The sequence below is a fragment of the Garra rufa genome, chromosome 4 (assembly GCF_049309525.1).
Source record: "Garra rufa chromosome 4, GarRuf1.0, whole genome shotgun sequence".
NCBI classification, from domain to species: Eukaryota; Metazoa; Chordata; class Actinopteri; order Cypriniformes; family Cyprinidae; genus Garra; species Garra rufa.
The window spans coordinates 6953009-6967229 of NC_133364.1; the positions used below are offsets into that span (position 1 = coordinate 6953009).

At 36.0% G+C, this 14221-nt stretch overlaps 1 protein-coding gene across 5 annotated transcripts; it reads left to right on the forward strand.

The window, feature by feature from the left end:
* Nucleotides 1-346: 346 nt before the first annotated feature.
* Nucleotides 347-13744, forward strand: tbc1d30 (TBC1 domain family, member 30). Of its 5 annotated transcripts, XM_073838099.1 has the most exons (14): nucleotides 347-1003; nucleotides 1862-2026; nucleotides 6007-6068; nucleotides 6156-6221; nucleotides 6312-6437; nucleotides 7466-7651; nucleotides 8132-8300; nucleotides 8395-8563; nucleotides 8699-8804; nucleotides 8951-9057; nucleotides 9929-10068; nucleotides 10587-10793; nucleotides 10900-10965; nucleotides 12090-13744. In XM_073838099.1, the coding sequence occupies exons 1-14, from the start codon at nucleotides 484-486 to the stop codon at nucleotides 13013-13015; spliced, it is 3015 nt and encodes a 1004-aa protein (XP_073694200.1). In that variant the 5' UTR covers nucleotides 347-483; the 3' UTR covers nucleotides 13016-13744. The 5 variants fall into 5 exon arrangements, with proteins under 5 accessions (XP_073694200.1, XP_073694201.1, XP_073694202.1 ...); XM_073838100.1 differs by lacking the exon at nucleotides 10900-10965; XM_073838101.1 differs by lacking the exons at nucleotides 347-1003; nucleotides 1862-2026 and adding an exon at nucleotides 4241-4666.
* The last annotated feature ends 477 nt before the right edge of the window (nucleotides 13745-14221 follow it).

Consider the following 14221-nt stretch of genomic DNA (forward strand, 5'->3'; position numbering starts at 1 on the left):
TGTGTGTGTGTGTGTGTGTGTGTGTGTGTGTGTGTGTGTGTGTGTGTGTGTGTGTGTGTGTGTGTGTGTGTGTGTGATGTTATATATGTGGTTTTTGTTTTTGTCAGATTCTTAACTATTTATTTATTTACACGTTCATTTACAAACAATCGATGTGTATTTATTTTATTTTATTTTTAAAAGATTTTTGTTGTGAAATAAGCCAATGCTTATATATTACTCATTCACCTTGTTTACAAACTTTGTTTAAAAAGTTTCGGAGGTGGGTTGAACTATTCCTGCTGCAGGGGCGTGCAATCAGGATTTAGACCGTTCAGGAAGGAAACTGGAGCCTGGGAAAGGCGCTGCCAACCCCGCTCAAGGAATGGAACACACCCGGAACTTGAGTTCCTTATTGATTCATCAAAAACACACTTTGGTTTGTACTTGTGCGCAGCATTTGTGCACGGATGTGTAATGTTGAACTTTAAAGAGGGCTAAAACATGTCTGGTGTGGAAGTGGCTAAAGAAGAACTTAAGGAGATAGACATATGTGACATCTGCTCGGAGGAGGAGAGCGGAGTTTTCGTTAACTCAGGTGCGTCGTACCTTGACGGCTTCTCAGCGTTGCACAAATGGGTTTCAAAGGGACGTTCAGTTTCGGATGAAAGCTGTGAGTGCGCCAAAACAGCTTCGGTCTCACTATGCAAGTGCGCAAAAGTCCCTCATGGTGCACCAGCTGGAGAGATCCGTATGGAGAGAGGAGGAGGGGTGCTCCATGAAGCAGGTGTGTATTCGGATGATGAAGAGGATCTGAGAGCGTCCCGGGCATCATCTATAGTGGACTGCCTGTTAGTGGAGCTCTATGACACGTACAGTAATAGTTTTAGAGGGGTGGACAGCTCAACCGAAGCCTCTAGCTCTGATGCCTTCCTGGGAAGGTGTAACACTGCCTCTAACTTTCTCCAAGAACTTCAGGAGAAGCACACGAGGCGCCGTCAGATGAAATACTTGGCTCAAAAAGGTGAGCACTACTTCCTTTTTCAAATAAAGTTAATTAAATTCGATTCGAACTGTCGGTTTATTCTTAAGTTTGGAATAAAAGATAATGTTTTTAAAAGAAGTATCTTCACCAAGTCTGCATTTTTTTTTAAATATAGTAAAATCTGGTACATTGTGAAATATTACAATTTAAAATGTTTTCTATTTGACTCTATTTTAATATGAAATTTATTGCTGTGATCAAAGCTGAATTTTCAGCATCTTTACTCCAGTCTTCACTGTCATATATACATTAATATATATGAGGCTTCTTTCAAGAGCATAAAGAGTTTAATATTTCCAAATCGTTTGATTGGTAGTGCCTTATGAAGTTCTATGAAATAATCTATTTTAATAATTGACATTTTTCCTTTTTTGAAAACCCACATTTTTTATAGTCTTTTTATGATTATTTTTGGTTTGCTGTGCATTTGCACATTACTCTTAAGCCATATTAAAAGTAATATGCTCTCAAAATGGTTAGGTTGTTTAAAATGATTTTAGATGAGTTATAGGTTGCCACATTGCTGATACCACCCAGATACTTTATGAGAATTGACCCAATTATAATAATGCCACTCTGGGAGCCAATTAAATCTTAACCCTTTGTTTGCTTAAGTAATTTAATTGTTGTCTCAGGCCCTCAGGTTCTTTGAAGGCCATAATGAACATTTACATACAGAGGTCTTTTGTACACATGAATACAGTGCCAATAAGAATGATAATCCGTCTATATTAGTACTATGTTTTTCATTCATTCATTTGATTTTTGTATGCTTTTTTATTTTCTATTGAATTAATGCATGTCATTTAGATTTAAACAACTTTTTTTTGTCCTCAGGTCCAGAAGAGCTAAAATGGATCATTCAGGAAGTGAAGTATCGTATCAGTGTGCAGTCGGCCAAACTGGTGCGTCAAGTCAAGAGGAAGGACAGACTCCGGCAGAAGTTTCAGAAGAACTGTGATATAGTTACCGCCTGCCTGCAAGCCGTCTCTCAGAAAAGACGTAATTACAAATCTAATTTCACTCCTCTTGCAGTCATTATTACTTAGAGCAGTGTCATATTACTCAAGGCCTTCTTTGCTATTTGAAAAGTTAATGTATTCTAGATCGAAAGCTTTCACTGACGCTTGATGTCTGTTATCTGTTACCCTTTTATCAGAACAGATTTGGAGAAATGTACACTGTAAAAAATTTGCTGTAGTTCTGCAGCTGGTTGCCAGTAACTTACTGTAGATTTTTAATTTATGTTATTTACTGGCAACAGTTTGTTCAAAGTTAAATGAACATTAAACATTAACAAGTCTTTGTCTTTACAGAATAAAACTATAAAATAACAACCTACTGCAAAGCATTCTGGGAACCAGAAACCTTCATCAACCTTTTTCTGTTTTTTTCCTTCAGATTTTGGTTCCCAGAATGCTTTGCATGAGGCTGTTATTTTAGTTTTATTCTGTAAAGATAAAGACTTGTTAATGTTTAATGTTCAATTAACTTTGAACAAACTGTTGCCAGTAAATAGCATAAATTAAAATCTACAGTAAGTTACTGGCAACCAGCTGCCAGTAATACTGTAATTTCTACAGATTTTGTTTACAGTGTAGCATTACATCTTGTCACCAATGGTGGATCCTGTGCAATGAATGGGTGCCATCAGAATGAGAGCCCAAACAGCTGATAAAAACATCACAATAATCCACACCACTCCAGTCCATCAAGTAACATTTTGTGAAGTGAAAAGATGTGTGTTTGTAAGAAACAAATCCATTGTTAAGGCGTTTTTAACTACAAACTGTTGCTTCCAGATTTACAGGGTATTGCTTTACAAAGGTTATCTTGTATGTTTACAAAACAAAACAGTTCTAAACAAATATGTCACAAGTCATTAATTGGTGGACTGGAGTGGTGTTGATTACTTGTGATGTTTTTATCAGCTGTTTAGACTCATTCTGATGGCACCCATTCACTGCAGGGAATCCATTGGTGAGCAAGTGATGTAATGCTAAATTTCTCCAAATCTTCTCTGACTGAGGTGTGTGTAATATAGTTTACAGGAGTAGCAGTTGCCTAAAGGCTCAGGCTCACACACTGTATATCAAATGCATTGTTGTTTCACCTTATCTCTTGATATTTTAGAAGACAGTGTCCTCAAAAATCTCACTACTACTACAGGATTGACTCCTCCTCACCCTTACAGCTGAATTGTTTGCATTAGATTCAAACACAGACTTTGTTCAATATCACTGAATTTCAATCCATTTGCTTTCAGAGGGGACTGATTCTTGACACTAACATGCAAATTTTAATATTGTTGAATTATTAAACTCAAATTTGTATTTGCGTTTTGCTCGCAGTAATTCCCTTACACATTTGGATGCAGTGGGTGCTTTTTTTTTCTTGATTTTGGTTCAGGCACGTGCATGTCCAACAAATATAGTGGCCTTGCATCTTTTAATGTCTTTTCCCTCCATTTTATCTACATGCAGCGTGACAAGCACTGTCAAACAGGTACAGTATGAAATCACATTAAAACCATAGCTCTGCATGGTTGCCATTCGTCCGTTAATGTAATGCAAGAGGTGTCACTTTGTAGTTGTGAATGGTTATGGTTCAGTTTTTTTATTTGTTGACATGTTTAATTTTGAAAACATGATTTATCACTAAAATGCATGTCAGAAAATATGCCAGAAGGCTTATCATCCACTGGAAAAATATACATTTTCCATATCAGGGCTATTATTTATTTATTTAGCCTAAAATTTTTAAACAATTGCTTTGTCTCTTTCTAGTTATAGTCACATTAAGGGTGTTCCTCTTCATTCAGGTTAATGATCAAGTTTATCTGATTTTACACTATTGTCTGAATAGTTACTTGAATTTGTAATAATTTGATACACTGACATTTAGTGTAAAGTGATTAGGGCTGGAGCTAAACTCTGCAGGAAAATGGACCTCGAGGGCCAGAGTTGAGAACTCCTGTTCTATGGCATCTCTGCCAAACCCTGCTTTTAGAAACTAATTTTTTAGGAGTGTATATAGTATTTCCTTATTCCTTGTTAAAGATTAAGGCTGAAGTTGGCAGCATGGCACTAGTGATTCATGCACAGGCCATTGTTTTCTTCAGCCGTTTCTGGTCTGTAGCCCATCCTCCAGAGCTCCAGCGGTCCCTCCTCCCTCTCAACCCGAAATGTGACGCTCATATGTGGGTGTAGACAGGCGCATCACCGCGATATTCCGCCTCTCCCATCCTCCGCGTTCATTTCGATCACCTTTGATGTTTTTAATCCTTTTAGCCTCTAATTCACATTCTTCGGGTGCAAACATGCATCTTCACGTATGAGGATAAAGGATGCTCGAATGTGTTGTTTTCTTCTGATTTATTGATCAGATCGATCATAGCGGGTAGGATATTTTTTTAGATGATATGATTCTCGGGATGAGATCGTTGTAAATGCGCGGTCAAACGAACCTCTCAGGTTTTTCTCCAGATGAAGCAGGAAAGGTTTGTTTCCTCTAAGAGGTCGAGGGTTTGTGTGAAACGGCAGAATGCAGCTGGAGGAGTCGGTAATATTATCAGTAATGTGCTGAAGAAACGCAACGGCATCTCTAGAAGAGCGCCGCGCCTGCTGTGCACCCTAGAGCCAGGTGAATAGGCAACAGCATGTTTTACTATCATTATTTTTATACATTATTAATCTTTGCCATGTCAATATTAGATAGAACTGTTCCTAGGATTTCCACCGCCCATGTATTTGCACTGGTGCTGAATGTGGAATGGTATTTTTGTGATCATTAAGTGACCTAAAGGGCCTTCCCATTTTATGTCGTATTCAATATATTTATTTAGCTATATTAATATAATTATGTATTTTAAGCTATATTTATATATGCTACTGTATTTATAAGTAGTATATATATGTTAATATATATTTTTTTAAATTGAAAAGATATTATGGTTTTGTATTTGAAGTTATTTTAGGATTATTTCAGTTTCTTAAGAAATATTTTATTTAATAAATATTAGGCTTCGCTCACTTTTAAATATTATTTATTTATTAATTGATTGTTTTAAAAGTTTTAGATCCAAAATGTCCTTTTTTGTATAAAAGGTGCATTACACCTCACATGCCCACTGCTTTTCATTCAGACAGTTTTTTTTGTCGTGTCGTGTAATGGAACATGAGTGCAGTAGGAGGGCTGGAGAGATGACTGTAATCATGTAACGTTAGGTTAATCCGGAACAGCCCGGTTGACGAGTGAAACAGATGCAGAAATGGTGCCATTCTACTACTTTTTTTGTTATTAATAGCATGAAACTGTGACAGAGATGGATCCAGGTTTGTATTTATTTATTCTTATCCACCAAAAGTGTGTAGAAGAAACAACCGCTTTATTTTCACAGTTTTTGTGAGGATGTTTACATACGCGATTGACAGGATTTAGCATTTGTAGCCAAGGCTAACGTTACTGTGAAAGTTACAGCACTGTAAGGAATTCATCATGTTCATATAGCTTTTTATAGCTCATTATGACGCTTTAACAGTGGGGAAAAAAGTTTATTTCGTCGTGATACAGGATGGTGTCGTGTATCCGGAAGAAACAGCAGGCGGAAGTGAGATTCAGCACCGCTCTGCAACGGACAGCGACATTTATAATTATTCGATATCCTGCGTTTGGTTTCTCGTGGTCGATAATACACTTGTTGTTTCCAGTAATTTCTGTAGGTTTTATTATTTATTACTGTTAGACAAAGAAGAGACTTAACTTGCGTTAGGTAACCTGCCTGAGCCTGTCATAAATAATGAGCCATGAAAACAAACCTTGTTTATTATTAATGGGTGACTTTTTTGTTGTTGTTGTGAGTGGTGATTACACAACATCCTTTCATTTATTTGTTAATGAGACACCTGCAGCTCAGGAGGAGATGTCTTTATATAGTCATCGTTGTCTCACTCATCGTTGTCTGCTGTTTTGTCTTCTTTCAGGGGTGGACACCAGGTTGAAGTTCACTATCGAACCTTCTTTAGGCAAGAACGGCTTTCAACAAGTATGTATTAGATGCCCACTGTCGAAGATGTGTGTCCAATGTTTTTGGTTTGCATGTTGATTGATTGTGTTTGTTTGTGTTTGTTAGTGGTACGACGCACTGAAAGCAGTGGCCAGACTCCCAGTAGGGATTCCCAAAGAGTGGAGGAAAAGGGTCAGTTGAAATTTCTCTATTTATACACTAGCAGTGTTTACATATCTATGACATTTTATGCACTATATAATGTTTGGGTTTTTGGTATAGGTATGGCTGACCCTGGCTGACCAGTACCTCCATAGCATCTCCATAGACTGGGAGAAAACCATGAGATTCGCCTTCAATGACCGCAGCAATCCAGATGATGACACTTTGGGAATCCAAATCGTGAAGGTATGTATTTGAAGTTATATGTAGTAGTTTTTTATTTGAAGACCTGTTTTTTAACGGTTATTTATGATAAATGTATTATTGTTTTTTTATATGTATTTATTTTTTCCAGTTTTTTTGAGGAGGTAGGAGACCATTTTATGATTCTATTTATTTATTTATTTATTTTTTTTTTTAACCAGAATTGCTACTTATTTATCTAACATGCATATAACGTGTGTATGTGCTTACATATATAATTTGTGTATAATTTATATTTTTTTATTACATTTTATTAATTACATTTATTGAATATTTTGATGTAATTTTTCCTTTTTTCTATTTTTTTTTTACATTTACTGACATTTTTAATCATTTTATTTTTCAATTTAAAATGTAATAATTTATTTCATGCATTATATTTTTTGTTTTATATTTTAAATATATTTATGGAAGCTTGTTTATGCCATAGGATAAAATCATAAAATAGTTTGTGACTTTTTTTCTCTCATAATCTGGACATTTTTCTCACAAATCTAAGACAAAAAATGAGAATTGTAAGATGTAAACTCGCAATTGCAAGAAAAAAAATGATAATAAATCCCTTCATTTTTTTTTCATGTTGAAAAAACTGAATTGCGAGAAGAATTGTGACTAAAAAGGTCCCAAATGTGAGACTTAATCTATGAATTGCAAGGAAAAAAAGTCAATTGTGAGATGTAAACTCACAAAACGTCAGAAATGTTAGATATAAAGTCACAAACCATTTGATTTTGTGAAGTTATAACCACTAAATCAGCAATACAAGCTTTATAATCATTATAAGGCATCAGAGATATTTAATGTAGTAAGTCAGATAAAAGGTTACATGGTGCAGCAGGATATTTGCTCATCGTAGTACGTCAGTAAGTGGTTAATGTAACAGGATTTGTGTTTGTGTAGCTCTGAATGAGAGAGAACAGTGATCTGTCATGCAGCTGTGCACAGGTGAGCAAAGTTCAGTGTGCTTATTTACATAAGATGGTCACACTCTGTTTCCCCGCCTCATTCAGGACCTGCACAGGACCGGCTGCAGTTCGTACTGTGGCCAGGAGGCGGAGCAGGACCGTGTGGTGCTAAAGCGGGTGCTGCTGGCATATGCCCGCTGGAACAAGACTGTGGGATACTGTCAAGGCTTCAATGTTCTGGCCGCCCTCATCCTGGAGGTCACAGAGGGAAATGAAGGAGATGCATTGAAGGTGTGCCTAGATACTTATAAGCTCTGTGACTTTATTTATTTTAAATAATGAATTTACTTATTAATTTTTATTTTATTTTTATATTTTATTTGTAAATATTTATGACATTTTTCATTTAGTTTATTTTTCAAGTTTATTCATTTAATTGTGTATATATATATTTTAAATTCTTTTTCAAGCATGATTTAATTTTATGTTTGTTTCCATTTTCTTTTTCATCTCAACTGAAAATGCAGTAACATTTTATGATTTTATTTTTCAATGTATTAATTACGTTTAATAAATTTATTTGCATTTAGTATTTTATTTCATGCATTTTTTTTATTCTTTTTTTCTAATGCATCTAAAAATATATTTTATACATTTAATTTTTAAAAATGTTTTAAATATATTTATTCATGTTATATTTAATAATTATTTCATGCACTGATATTATGATATGCTAAAATTCATTATCTTTTATTATTGTTTTTTTGAAAGGTGATGATCTATTTGATCGATAAAGTGCTTCCCGATAGTTACTTCGCCAATAACCTGCGTGCCCTCTCAGTGGACATGGCCGTGTTCAGAGATCTTCTGCGACTGAAGCTTCCAGAACTTTCTCAGCATCTCCACCATCTCCAGAAAGTAGCCAATCGGGAAGGAGGAGGTGTGTAGCAACCCTGTACATATACAGTAAATATAAATGCAAAATAACAATGTCTATTCCAGGTCAGCTGCATTGTGTCGCCATTGTGTTTCAGGCAGCTACGAGCCTCCGCTCACCAACGTCTTCACCATGCAGTGGTTTCTGACCATGTTTGCCACTTGTTTGCCCCATCACACCGTGCTGAAGATCTGGGACTCTGTCTTCTTTGAAGGCTCTGAAATGCTGCTGCGTGTAGCTCTGGCTATCTGGGCCAAACTCGGAGAGTAAGTTCATCAATCATCTGTCCATGACAGAGAGTTGTAGAATAGGCTAGATTCCAAAGAGAAATGTGAACATAAATTAAATATGAGATAATTTCTCAGCTAGCGTCAAGCATTCTGCATCTGTCTTTCTCTCAGGAGAATTGAGGAGTGCCAGACTGCTGATGAATTTTATAGTACCATGGGCTGCCTGACGCAGGAAATGCTGGAGCACAGCCTTATCGACTCCAATGAACTCATGCAGGTAAAACAGAGCATATAAAGATCATGAATAATGTCATTAATTATAAATAACCCTTATCATATATATAAATCAACTGCAATGGCTTTAATGTTGCAAAGTGTTTGCTTTTGAGGCTGAAAGTAAAATATGTATTTTCATCCTGACAGACGGTCTACTCCATGGCCCCGTTCCCGTTCCCCCAGCTGGCTGAGCTAAGAGAGAAATACACCTACAACATCACCCCGTTCCCGACCCCTGTCAGAGCGAACAGCAGGTATGAGAGCTGAAGACACTGAACGCCCACAGCACAGATGGCATCCGTGAGAGTTTAGTAGTCATAACACGTGAACATGGCTGCAGGGTGTTGCTTTATGGCACATGTGTGTATATTGGCATGCAAATATCAAATGCAAATGTTATGCTTTATCTTCACAAGCGTTATAGTCCATTTACACGTAATTTTGGACTTTTAAGAAGAGATGTAGGCAAGCAACAATGCAATAATAAAACATGTACATTTTTATTTGATTTATCTAAGAACCTTATTTTGAATCAGTTTGTTCTTAAATTGTTTAACTCATTTTTTCATATTTAGAAAATTATTTATTGTTTTAATTTATTAGTTTATTGTGAATTTCTTTTCCATTTTATTTTAAAATGTTGCATTTTGAGTGTTTTATTTAATTATTTTGTGCTATATACATTTTATAATTGTATATTTTATTTTGTGCATTTCATCTTTTATTTTTGCATTCTTTTAAATTTAAAATATTTAATAACTTTTAACAATTATTTAATTCAAGCTTATTAATTAATTTTATATTTTCATACTTAATTTTAATGAATGTATTAAGTTTTATTACTGTATTTTAGTTTCGATTTTTACCATTTAAAAATAATTTTGTTAATAAATACAAATAATTTTACATAATTTAATCTGCATATTTTTGTTTCTGTTTTAAAAATATTACAATTATTTTATTAATAAGTACATTTAAAATATTTTTTACATAATTTAATCTGCATAATTTAATGTAATTATTTAATTACATTTTTAATTTTTTTTTATAAATATATCACTTTTTATATTATAATATATAACATTTTATTTTATGCATGATGATGTTGTATTTTCCTACGTATAGTCTGGCACTCCATGGATGGGAGAGTGATGATGATGCTGACATGGATGATGAAGACTCTATTGTCACCGCTCTGGGCTGCCTGGGGCCTCTTGGAGGACTTCTGGCACCTGAGATCCAAAGATACCAAAAGCACCTTAAAGGTCTGTGTCTAATTACATTTCATCAGCCAAAAACTAAAGGGAAGTACATTTAATAGTGCAGTCTATGAGGTTACAAATGTCACTCCTGCTCCATGATTTTATATCCTGCTGACAACACAGCAATGTATCAAATGCACAAGGTGTTTGATCTAATGTTCAACATTTTATGAGTCACTAAAACTATATTGGCTGTGTCAAAGAAAGGTGATCTCACAGAGTAATGCAAATATGAGCTCATTGTTGCTCACTCTGCCAACTTAACCCTGGCAAATCCTTCACAATCCTGTTTGAATTTGCCCTCAAATGGATTTAATTCTCAATGCATTGTCAGTTCTTGTTGTATCTGAGGTGGTTCGACTCATTCCAGCTGCCCTCAATTACAGCCTTTAGTTCCACTGCAACTAAACAAATGAAAGGTTTGGAAAGGAACCAATGCAGCCGTTACTCAAGTTACCCAGTAAAATGTATCACAGATATTCTTGTGTTTTCATTTTGGATGTTTTCTTTGTGTTCTGCAGATCAGAGAGCGGAGCAGAGCTCTCATGGCAGTAACATGGCCGAGCTCAGTCCAGGGGCGGTGGGTGCGGGACGGGCCGAGCACCAGGCGGCCATCAACAGCATGATGCTGGAGCGCATGAGCACCGACATCAGCGCGCTGAAGAAACAGTACTCGCGCATCAAACAAAAACAACAGCAGCAGGCCGGGCTCCTGTACATCCACACAGGTAGCAGGATCTTCATTTTGAGCATTTTGCAATTGTGGATGAGTTCAGGAAGTGACAGAAACGATAGTATGTAGTGTTGGTCAGTGTGTTGTGACATTTTTCCCAGGACCTCGAGTGGAAGCCGAAACTATTGAACCTCATCAAGCCAGTAAACAGCAGAAGCACCACACTGGTACTGATGTTTATGGGTCAACTATGGATTCATTATAGATGCAGTAGAGCTGTTTTGATTGGTGTCAGGTCTGCTGGTGTATAATGCAATAAATCACACAATCATTTGGCATTTTGGTGACGGTTGAATTGATTAATGAAGGTTTTCCAAATCATGATTTTTGGTGGAATTGGTGCAGTCTAAAGCTTTAATTTGAAATATTATTGCAATACATAATAATACTGCAAAAGCATCTCTACAGGACATAATGGAGAACTAAAATCATCATGAAATCATAAAAAAAGTTTACATTTTTGTAATAATTTAATGTAAATCATTTAATTTTATTTATTTTATATTAAATAGAATGTATTATTTTATTAGGATTCTGGGATGAATAGAAACTTCAAATCTTTACTGCCATTTTTTGATTGAATTAAAAGATTAAAAACATTAATTTATATTCAAATTAATTCCCTATTTTTTATGACACATTATAGAATATTTAAAATTATGAAATTTTATAATTATTTATATGTAGAACTTATTTATATTTATATTGTTTCTATAGTAAATAATAATAAATAATTATTTCAATGTGTATATATATATATATATATATATATATATATATATATATATGCGTGTGTGTGTATATAAATATAAATTATTTTTTAAACTAAACCTTTGAACAGTTAAAACAGTTTGAAAGCATCACAAAGCCTAATCCTACATTTTTTTTAACCTCAAATGTGACCCTGGACCACAAAACCAGCCATAAGGGTCAATTTATTTTTTCAAAATTGAGATTTATACATCATCTGAAAGCTGAATAAATAAGCTTTCCATTGATGTATGGTCTGTTAGGATGGCGAGCTACAAATATTTGAAAATCTAGAATCTGAGGGTGCAACAAAATCTAAATTTTGAGAAAATCGCCTTTAAATTAGTCTAAATGGAGTTCTTAGCAATGCATACTACGAATCAAAAATTAACTTTTGATATATTTACAATAGAAAATTTACAAAATATCTTCATGGAACATGATCTTTACCTAATATCCTAATGATTTTTAGCCTGAAAGAAAAATCGATCATTTTACAATTACTGGTGTTTTCTTACTCGCTGTTATTGATTCTTCACAGATAAGTGTCCAGCCACCAGTATCCTTCCCTCCCAAATCGGCCCCTCCCCTGTGGTCAACCATCTTCTCCTGGGCAGAAGGCCCAGACCCGGTCAGCGATCCTCACAGAACGGTATCATCCATAATGGAGGAGGTCCTCAAGCCCACTCCACACCCTGCCAGGACCAGATGATCCGGGCCAGGCATCATTCACCCTGGCGCACACATGTGCGCGCGCACCGGAGGAACATCGCCAGGGCACGTGCGCAACTTGGATTGGATGATTCTCTAGAGATAGAAGATGAACAAACTGATGTGAGCAAAACAGAAGAAGCATCTGAAGAGGGACGACGTGAGGATGAAGAGCAAGAGAATGTGGAGACCATAAGTTCAGAGGTCTCTCAGCAAGACCACAGCTCTGGAGAAGGAGAAGATCTCCAGGAGATCGACAAGCAGTTGTCTTCTTTGGAACTGGAACCAGAACTTTCACCAGAAGCAGCTTCTGATCCAGCTACACCATCTCCACAACCAGAAGAAGCTTCTGATCCAACTACACCATCTTCTGAAGCAGCTTCTGATCCAGCTACACCATCTCCACAATCAGAATCAGCTTCTAATCCAAATACACCATCTCCACCACCAGAACCACAGCCAGAGCCCAAACCCACTGCCTCAGCTTCACCCTCATCCACTCGCCGTCCAGGTTCAGACTCCTCCAGCTCAGAAAGTGGCGGAGGTTCCCTCAAAAAAAGCCCTTCAATGTTAGCAGGAGAACCTTCGAAACCACAGCAGATCTTCTCTCCGTTCCCTTGCGTCAAAACCCCTCGCAAGTCAGCCACTGCAAGAAACTTGGGCCTCTACGGTCCAAACGCCAGGACTCCGAATGTGCACTTTCCCCAGATGAGCAGAAGCGTGAATCATGTTGGAAGCACCACAAAGCGTCGATGATGAATTGTCGACTACAAACAAGCACTTATTTGAATCTTAATATCGATACAAACTCCAACCACGAAAGCACATCTCTGGTATGCTTCCAAATACTCCAAAACATCTACATTTAGGAATTATGTTGGATAATTTAAAGCTTCCATGAAGTTTATAACATGAATTTATGAAGGATGTTTCTTGTTTATTTTCTTTTTAGAACATCTGGGAATAATATCCAACAAACACGATCGGTTGAAGCTTTTGTGAAAGTATCTCTTATTGCATGTTCAGATCAGCAGTATTCGCTATGATGCACTGTGTATGTTTACCTACGCTTTAAAGCTAAGAAAATCACGATCACAAATATGAAAAATACTCATGCTAAAAGACTGGGAAATGCTGCAGTTGTGCACCACACAGGCCAAAATGATTTTTTAGCACCCAGATACACTATTTAATCCTATGAAGTCAACAAATTTTTTTTGTGCATTTTTGTTTGTTTCTGTTGTTGTTGACGACACTGTGTGTTAATCAATCATGTCAAGCCATTTTCTCTTGATCTTTCCTTAGTAAATTATTCATTTGCCATCTGGATGACACAAGTTGTCATTATGTTCTTCTCTTTTTGTCTTATTCTAAACGCTCCTGCAATTGAACATCCCTTTGAATGTTTCTCTTCTCTCTATTAATCTTTGGTGCTTATGAGTAGTGGAGGATCACAAACGCCCCACAGAGAATAAAAGACGTGCAAGTATGGAAAAAAAAAACTCTTCAGTTTCTACTTATTTTTTGTTGTTTCCACTCCAATAAGTAATATGTGTTTGCAACCACAGTTTTTAATGGCCTCATGAGCAAATGAAACATAAAATTCATTCAGCCTGAAGAGGTTTTACATTTAACTATTTTAAAAACCTTCCAAAACTAGACAATTAAGAGTTTATTATCTGTTAAAGTTTTGTTAAAACCATGTAACTCACTGACACCGATTTAGATTTTGAGAATATAACAGGCATAATATTTGCTTTGTAGAATGTTTCTATACTTCTTCCATACTGTAAAGAATTGTTAGTATCACATGATATCTAAAATGTCAAATCATGGCCTCTACGCTTCTTTAAGTTGCCTAAATCTCACTGTAATATAACCAGGGTGTTGGAGTTAATACTGCTCTCCCGTGTCTGCTGTGTTGCATCAGTTTGTTATGAGACTTCAGAATGTACAGCAAGT

What these genes read in the sequence shown, in the direction of transcription:
- tbc1d30 (XM_073838099.1), top strand. Translation starts at nt 484, where the DNA reads ATGTCTGGTGTGGAAGTGGCTAAAGAAGAACTTAAGGAGATAGACATA. An exon ending in GAAATACTTGGCTCAAAAAG is followed by an intron (nt 1,004 to 1,861) that starts GTGAGCACTACT and finishes TTTTGTCCTCAG; the next exon opens with GTCCAGAAGAGCTAAAATGG. An exon ending in ACAGCAGAAGCACCACACTG is followed by an intron (nt 10,966 to 12,089) that starts GTACTGATGTTT and finishes GATTCTTCACAG; the next exon opens with ATAAGTGTCCAGCCACCAGT.